This window comes from Ceratina calcarata, unplaced genomic scaffold (genome assembly GCF_001652005.2).
Source record: "Ceratina calcarata isolate Rehan_Ccalc_2016 unplaced genomic scaffold, ASM165200v1 scaffold44, whole genome shotgun sequence".
NCBI lineage: Eukaryota > Metazoa > Arthropoda > Insecta > Hymenoptera > Apidae > Ceratina > Ceratina calcarata.
This window is the reverse complement of record NW_017167821.1, coordinates 953,246-962,150: the sequence shown is the minus strand read 5'-3', so window position 1 is coordinate 962,150 and position 8,905 is coordinate 953,246. Positions and strand designations below refer to the sequence as shown.

The following is an 8,905-nucleotide window of genomic DNA, read 5'->3' as shown; positions in this document are numbered from 1 at the left end:
TCCAGTCATATAACAAGTTATTAGTAAATGTTAACAATAAAAGAAATTTACTTCACTTGGGAAAAAAAATAATTTATGCATTATTATTTGTACATTTGCCCAAAAGCAGTCAAAATTACTTCCTTGGGCAATCTAGTGTTAAGTACGAAATAGCGAGCAAATACTTTCAGTTCAGTTTTTTATGATTTCTCAAATCTGATCTCATAAAAATTAAAGAGGATCGCATATTTTGTTAGATACGAAGCATTGTGGTACAATACCAATGTGAAAACACAGTTGTTGTATGTATTAGCATTACGAAGAATGTTAACACCACCTCGTTTGACAGCCGGCGGTTTAATAGATATGAACATGGAAAGCTTCTCAGAGGTAATTTCTCGATTGGAAATTCATAAAATATTTGTTGAACTCATCTTATTATTCACAGGTGGTGAAGCTATCTGTCTCATATTATACAGTAATAAGATAAATGTATCCCAAATGTATAACATGAAGTAAATGGGCAGATTTCTGGATGCGATATGTAGCAGGTTAGCGAGAGAATGATGATTTATAGTCATTCTTATTGCAAATTGCCAAATAATGACACTTCTAAGTTATGTTGAAGTTAACAATAAATTGTTGAATACTAGAGAAACGAATTATGACTTACAATTCTCCAACGATAATGTTCAATCGTTCGTGTATATATTATAGTTTAATCTGGATCCTTATATTGGCTTAAGCAAAGTAACACTTTCTCACAGAGAGTACACTTTCATTTGTAATGTAAAATGGAGCGAGTCACCGTTCAAGAAAGCTCAAAGTATCATTGAGAAAATCGTGTCATGCACATACGAGATCGCGTTTCGAAATCAACGTGTATTACGATTTCAATTACCCGCATCGTCTCCCCTACTCGTTGCACGCTCGCGGAAACGGGTCTCGCGACCTGTGTCACGGGACTTATTATAATGCACTCTCGTTACAAGCACCCACACCGATTCAAGGCCGTGGGATCGGGCCGGATCTCGTTCTAACTCCGACCTTGTGGCACTTTCTGAGCCTAGTAACCGTGATTAAATATCGCTCTCGAGGGTGGAAGTGAAAGAGGACTCGCGAAGGAGGACGTGAACAAGAGACGAAGGCAAATTAAAACGTTCCTCGTTGAACCTGTGTTAACCACGCGGATTCAAGTAGACTTGAATTTCATCTGGTGACCCACTCACTCAATGAAACTCTGATATTGTAAGTATTAGGAAGAACACAAAAATTGATCCTTTTTCAGAATCTGTACTATGAATGAAGTTTGAAAAGTGGAACGAACATTAGAACAGAGGAAGCTTTGGATTTAAACGGTGTTACGTTTGCGTTCGCGGTAACTATTGCAGAAACGCGACGCGAAGCTTCCAGGGCGATATCGGGCAGGGATCGGTGAAATGGCTGAGGCGACCTGGAAGTTGCGCGGTCGAGAAGGAATCCGTCTTCGAGCGAGCGTTCGGTATGCTCGATCGCGCGAGCAAGCGGTCGGTTGCATTACGCCCGGCGCGGCGGCTTGTGAACCGGGTCAACGATGAATCAGTTTCAACGACGTTACAATAGTTTTATTAACAGACAATAGCATATTCGTTTGATCTATGAAGGCTTTTACATGCGCCACGGTACCGACGTTTGTTGTATGTACATACACGTCCAACGGGAAATATTGTCGGATTTTAAGGACAAGTCTCAAAATGTGATTTAAGGAAAGAACAATAATAAATTTGTTAAGCCTCACGAAAATCTGATTTGAAAGAACAACATGAAAAAGAGTCACATTCGCTGTTTGTCAACTTCCTTGATTAAAAACAAAAATCGTTTTTTCATGTACATATTATCTTTCAGGTACATTTATATGAGTGAAGCATGAAACACGATGCATACAGCTACGTAAAGGATAGAGAAGGTTGTTCAAATGCAGACGGATATCAACAGCTGCTCAAATAGATCAATCGTTCCATGTGGAAACCACCCTCAGGATTTACGATGGATGGAATAAGTTCGTGACTATTAAACGTCCAACACACTAACGTCTCATAATCGTTCGTTCTATTTCTACGTCACGCAGAAGCGTGGTCGGGCTTTTGTCATCGGCACAGCCCTTTTGCGACAGAAGGCCAAGACTGTATCTATTGGAAACGAGCTCAATCCCCTCAGACCACTGCTGCGAAGGTTCTGTTCACGCTCCATTGAATAGCTTCAATCATTTTAGTGCCAATTTCGAAAGCCGTAACAATTATGGAGGTTTTTCAATTAAACAATGTTTCTGGAACGACGCAACAGGCCTGTTAGCCACTTGGGAATCGTGCAGGTGTCGCGGATATGAATTCGAATTCCTCGTTAATCGAGTAGTTCTTGGTTCGCGGGAAATTATGCCACGCTCGCGAACGTGCACGCGCTATTCACCACCCGAGGCTCCTCGCGAAAGTAAAGAATCTAGAGTAATTGGCCGCGCCAGGACAAGGAGAGCCAGTTTTTCTTTCTTTCGGTAGAGATCTATCGACGTCGTGTCGTGAACGTCGTCAATCCTCTGACTTACGGAACAATAACGGTCACCCGGTTACACTTACAATCAAACCTATAATAAGCACGCTTAGCACTTCGGATTTTATTTAACAATTGAATAGTTTGCACATTAAAAATTGAATGTGGGTTAAGAATGGACAGCTTCATGTTTGATATATCTGACTTTATGAGGCTACTATGCAAATGTGCTACAAGCATCATTTTTATATCTCATCTAGTATGCGCCTAATGCCAGTGTCCGACGCAATTTTTCAAAAAGCTGGAACATCAATAACGTGAGAACGTGGCAACTTCTCACATGAAAGAAGACGCGAGCGGCACGTTTTATTCTTATGGCAACAAATTTCCAACCAGCGTTTTCCAATAGCGTTTCCCAACAAAACCGTTCGTTTTGTTGGATAGAAGATTGCAGGAAGCCGTGGTGAAGGCGTGCCGCGTCGCCCGGGGACGTTCGCCGATCGAATCGACTCGAAATTACACAATTTTCAATCGATTCGCGTCGCGTTTCCCGTTTCGCGGGATCCGCGAAATCACGGGGTTCGTTTGCCGCGTTCCGTTGTCCCGCGCCTATCGGCTGTTTATTAACACCGGTGGATCCTTATTGAAAATTCCCAACGAAACGGGCCTCGTAGAGATCGATCGCGGTTGCCGCGTTCGAGCCGAGATCGCGAGTCACGACTTTTACCTTTCGCGCGGCTCTCCTACGCTCGCAATTGACGCGCCGCGCAGTGAATCCATCCCGCTCGGATTTTATCGCACACGAGCCACGAATTCCACCTTTTTTCTCTCCTTCCTCCACCCCCGTCTGCTCCGGCAAGTTTCTTTTTGCCGTAGTCCTTTCGAAACTCAAAGCGTCGAACCTTTCTAAAAGATTCCCGACACCGATTTTTCCGTTCGATCGTTCCGTGACGGACAATCACGAAACGGACGCGACTCGCGATTGCCCGTCGGATGAAATATCGCGGAATTGATTGCCTCGTTCAAATAACTTGGCGTCGAATCGGTGAAAGGATAGATATTGGCTATGACCAGTGGGAAATGTGTTTTTATTTGAAAACGATTTTTCGTACTACCCATTTTTCACACGTCACTTCCCGTTATTTCAATTTCATGCAAGGAAAATTCGTACGAAAATCCTACCCTATGAGGGATACGAAAAAATCAAATGGATACTACTGAAGATTTTCTAACCAGAAGTAATTCAAAAAAGCATATTAATGTGTCTGCATTCCCTGAGGGATTTTGTGACATCTTCATCTTACATCTCTATAATACGACAGTGGTCTATCCCGAATTTGTCACCCGCACATATCGATTCGAAGGCGCATCGCACCCAATTTGTCACGTCGAGTACCCCAAGCAATCCCACTCCCTACGATTCTATCCATAATCCATCATATGGTATGGATGGGAGGCTCGGTATCGGAGTATCGCATTTCGTTGACGATACCGATAAATTGTGAACCTCAATGATGTACAAAGAAAATTCTACTCACTACAATACATATATAAAATGCAATAGAAAATATGAAGTAGAATATGAATTATAAATGAAATATTGGTACCGATATGTAAAACGGTTATGTCTAAGATACCAAATGCATGCCCGATATGTCGAATACTCGAGATACCAAACGTCTATCATATTTTCTATTGAATACTTTGCCATCGAATCGATGGAATATCATAAATAGTATAAGTACGTACATACGTTCGAAGTATTGCCGATGTTACACAGCTCCTAAATCGCTATCAGCGGCATCCTGTCCGAAGCGCGTCCATAATTTACACGTGGTAAAACACGCGGGTTTATCTTTGTCCTGAATATCGGCAGCTATCGCGATGGCCGAGTGTCGTTCTCGAAATACATAATCGGCCCGCTTTTCACTCCGCTTTCTCGCAACAGGAAAAATTCCGAACGACTCGAGTGAAAAATGTTCCCGTCGCGCCGATGCTCCGAGCCTCTTCCAGGTTATCTCGCAAAGCGTGAACGATGTCGCTCTGATTCGTTCGATTTCACAGGCAAACGAACATGGTGGACGAGACACGAAGCGGGTCGTTTAATCTAGGAAAAGCGTGCAGGTTCGAACCGTATACGGTTCAGCCTAATTTCCGTGCTGGAATTTCTAGTCGACGCTTACGACAGTATAACTGGGAATTAACGTTCATCTCTCTAACCGTCTACGAATTCCAAGTGAGATTCGTTTACAGAAATTAATTGTTAATTATGATGTGGACGTTAAGGGTACGATTCGAAGAAAACCAATTGGGTGCAAAATGGTATTCTATTTTTTAGCAATTCGATATGTCGAATTGATGCGCAAATAGAAAATTACTACGATAAAGAGATAAATAACTTTAATGACACGTAAACCTGTCGATGCCGAATGGTTTCTAGGTAATAACTTGGCAGAAGAAAGACGATTAATGTCAGATAAATCTTGTCGGACGTCAGTTCGTTGACGAGGACTCGAGGCGCGAGATGAGAAATTCGGTGGCGGTAGACGCGAGAGGGAATCGCGCTTCGAGCGGAGGGAATGGAACTCGGATTGTGATTTATCTTCAATCGCTGGATAGAGATTAAAGCTCAGAGAGTGAAAGTGGCTGTGAAACAGGTGGATAATTATAAAATAGCTCCACGGTTTCATCATCAAATTAATAATCTCATTATAGCGGTAGCAGCGGTTTTGAATATCCACTGAAAAGAAAAAAAAAACTTGAATCACGGTTACTAGCACCGTGCGAGTCGACGTCTAAATCATTGTTCCACGATTTCCCATCAAGATCAGGCTAGAAATCTTTTCCGCTTCTACCTTTCCATCGTGTTCTCCCCTCGTAGGTAGTAATTCACCGGAATCGAGTCTTGAAACTGGCGGGGCTGGTTCCTTTTTAGAATTTCTGCTCGTGTACGATGCTCTTTACCTTCGTGCCCTTTTCACCGAACGCGGACGCACACAATCGAAACAGAGAAACTCGAGGAAAAACGGCCCACGGGGTTTGGAAAGAGGAAGGGCACGTCGACAGTTCCGCGGAACTATGGGAGGATTTCGGCAATCCTGGAACTTTCTCATATTGATCCCAGCGACTCAGTGAATGGCTCCGACGTCTGCGTCTAAGATGTCTTCGCGTAGGAGGAAATGGTACGGCCCATCCCTCCCGTTCGAATGATGCATTGCGGCATCGTAGATGCTTCTCTACGAACAAACTAGATCATCCGTGAATATTGGGAACCGTGTATCAAATAGAGCCTTTTCAATTCGATTCAGTGAAAGCCAATTTAGAGTGCAGTATAAAATGCATTTCTTAAATCGCATCGTCGCGTGGTTTCAATTTAGAGTGTCATAGATTTTTATAAATACCGTGGAGATAAATGAATTCTAACTAAATTTGCTGATTTTTGTTTCAACGTTAAGAGGTGAATTGATGTCGACCAATTGAAAAGAACCGCAGTAATAAAATGAATCATACTCCTCGACAACATTCGTGAACTCTCGAGGATCTATACGTCACCTCATCCGGCTGATGCGAATTCCTCCAGTTTATTACGCAACGAAACTTCGCCCGAATGTATTTTCTTGAACTCTTAACGCCAGTACGCTAGTATACTCGGTTCCATCCATTTGCATTTCAATGCAACAGTTTCGCTCGACAAAAACAATCGTGAGATTTCTTGCGTTGACAGGAAATATATATTCGAATACTCGTCGACGGATCTAAACCGCAAGAAACTTTCGTGCGAGCGCCTCCTCTGTTCTCCTCCACCGCGTCCTGTTCGCTCGCACTCTCCACGAGCGGCTGTGCATCTATGGCCCACGATCCGGTTCGTTTTTACGCGACGTCTTCGATCCGCGATGAAGTCACGAGGGCGATAAAGACCGATAAAGGGCCGCTGCGTTCGTTAAGCAATCCTCGAGAGCGCGAGGGCAAGTGCGCGGCCATATTTATTCGGTTCGTAAAACGTTTTTTTACGACGCAACACGCTTTACGACGACCAACCATCTTCTCCTGATCCTCCTCTTCTTCTTCTTCGACGCGGAATCGACGATTTCGTTCGAAACTTTCAAGCGTATCGTTCACATAAATTCTTCTCGGGTCTCGTCACCTACGTCGCTGCGAGAGATTTTGCCTACGGTGAACCCGTTCGTAGAACACGCGGTACCCTTTGACAGAGTCCATGTAACACTTCTGTTCAGCCATTATTTTTATGGGGACTCATAAAAGAATTTCGCGAGCAACGTCCGTCCGCGTTGTACGTACGTACGTACGTCCGGGCGAAAGGATTCTCGTAAAAACGTCTGCCCTGTCGAAAGCGGTTGCCGATAACGACCAATTTTGGACAAGAATCGAGTGCCGTGTTTCGGTACTCGGCAGAAAGTGTTGCCCCGAGGTGCCCTCCAGTTCCCGTGTAACTGATTTCGCGGTGATTGATAGCGCCGTTTATAGATTAATGGCGTCAAATACGGTGATTCGAAGTTTACAAGCTCGTTTCCAGTTTACTTTCTGGCCAATATAAATTCCAAATTAGCGCCCCTCAGAGAAGTGCGAATTGCTCTTCGAAATAGTTCGCGTGATAAGTTCACGAAATCAGAATGTCATAAATATAGTGCGTGACGGATTTTTATCTTTCATTATAATTGATTAGTTATTAAAGGATTAACAGGCTGTTGAAAATATCTACAATTTTTCCAATAGTTCAATCAGAATAAATATCACGAAATGTTTTAGATCAGTTAGATCAAAAGGATTTCAGGTTGAGATTTTCTACGGTCGAAGAAACCACGGTTAAGAGCCGTTCGCCGAATCGGCGTTCCTGGATGGGCCGGGTAGTCAGACAAGTTTTAAAAATACTTTACCAAACCTGTGCCGTCGTGTCGGAGACTTTTTGCATGATTTGGCGCCAGTTACCGATTCGCATTGCCGAATATTGACTCGCTACCCAGCCAGTTTCTAGCGCACCGTGGTGCAATGAACTTTTAACAAACTGTCTGTGTCAATATACATTCTTTACATTGAATAATCGAACAATTACGAACGAAATGCGAAAACCCAGAATTCGTCAATGTAAAAAGTTGAGATGAAAGAAACGACAGGGTGAACAATACTAGGATAGTCAAGGCCTTCTGATGACATAACACTATGAAGTCATAGCCTAAAGGTGTAATAATAGGATGTTGAGAATACAGTGAATCTTTATACCCAAGTTGAAGGCTGTTGTATCTAGGCGTGGCTTGCGTCTACATTCGACCATGAAGAATCACCAATTCCCTATTTCCTGTCACGTTAAGCAAAAACAGTTTATTCTACCATAAATCCTGTAAAAGATGTGTGAAAATTTTCGGATTTTCAAGTGTATTTCGCGTGGCATTATCGTATATTGAAAAAGCTGTGGTACAGCACATTTTAAAAACGAAACACGCATTCGCCGGAAAAGACCACGTCTCAATTTCCGAATACATTAATACAAAACCTAGAAGACGGCGCGCAGCGTTTCGCAGTAGGTACGAATACGCATTGTGTGTCTACGTGTATGGCTCCGGTATGCGGCCCGCGTTCCGTGATTTTTTCTCGTTTCATTCGCGAGGAGCGTGTGACAGGACGCGGTATATTTCGACGACACGATGGGACGCGACGCGTCTTCCACCTTGGGAAGTCGTCGTCGGGAGAATGCGACATCGTTCAACCTTGCTGCGGCAAGAGAAGAAGAAATGCCGGTTTCGCCGCCCCCGTCCCACCCGCGGCGCGTTATTATTTAACGCGGCTTACATAAGTAATCCGTGCGTCGCGCCGAGGCTCTCCCCTTTAGGAAAATCATTGGCCGACGATCAGTGGGAAGAAAATTTTCAAAATAACGGAGAAAATTTTTCTTAAAAATTAGCTTGGCTCGTAAAAGAGGTGTGTCGTTTAATGAACACAGCGATAACTGAAGTATCTGTGACAAGGGGTTTCCTGTATTTTATTTATATACCATTTTGTTTGCGCATAAAATAAAATGTTACGGTATGAATGGAATGAAGTGAAAGTGCGTTTTATCCAGACTTTATATATGGATTTTGCACCGAAGCCACCTAAGTCTGTTGTTAGAGTGGGCGGTGGTATATGGTATTAGAACGGGTGATCCGTACGCATAAATCGATAGTTGGGAACTAAAACGGGAATTCGACGAAAGTTGAAAACGGAGTGTGTGAAATGTCACCACCCGGAAGAGAGTTCAGTCAACAGTTCCAACTTCCGCCATTTGTCACAATGGAACCAAACAAAGGGGGGGTTGGAAATTGAAAAATTTGTTGAATGGTTAACGAATGGAATGGAGTCTGACTTCTCGTTGTTCCGATTCGATCATCCCTTTAATCTTCGGCTAAAT

The 8,905-nt window shown here is 43.2% G+C and overlaps 1 protein-coding gene across 7 annotated transcripts in view; it reads left to right on the top strand.

Moving 5' to 3' along the window:
• Positions 1-628, top strand: part of LOC108627089 (odorant receptor 13a-like) — a 7,780-nt gene extending 7,152 nt beyond the window's left edge. For 6 of the 7 annotated variants that reach the window (XM_026815341.1, XM_026815344.1, XM_026815345.1 and 3 more), the window contains 2 exons: positions 237-369; positions 428-628. In XM_026815341.1, coding sequence (XP_026671142.1) covers positions 237-369; positions 428-469 — 175 coding nt within the window. In that variant the 3' untranslated portion in view covers positions 470-628. The remainder of the gene's footprint in view (positions 1-236; positions 370-427) is intronic. The other variant, XM_026815342.1, reaches the window with a different exon arrangement.
• Positions 629-8,905: the final 8,277 nt, after the last annotated feature.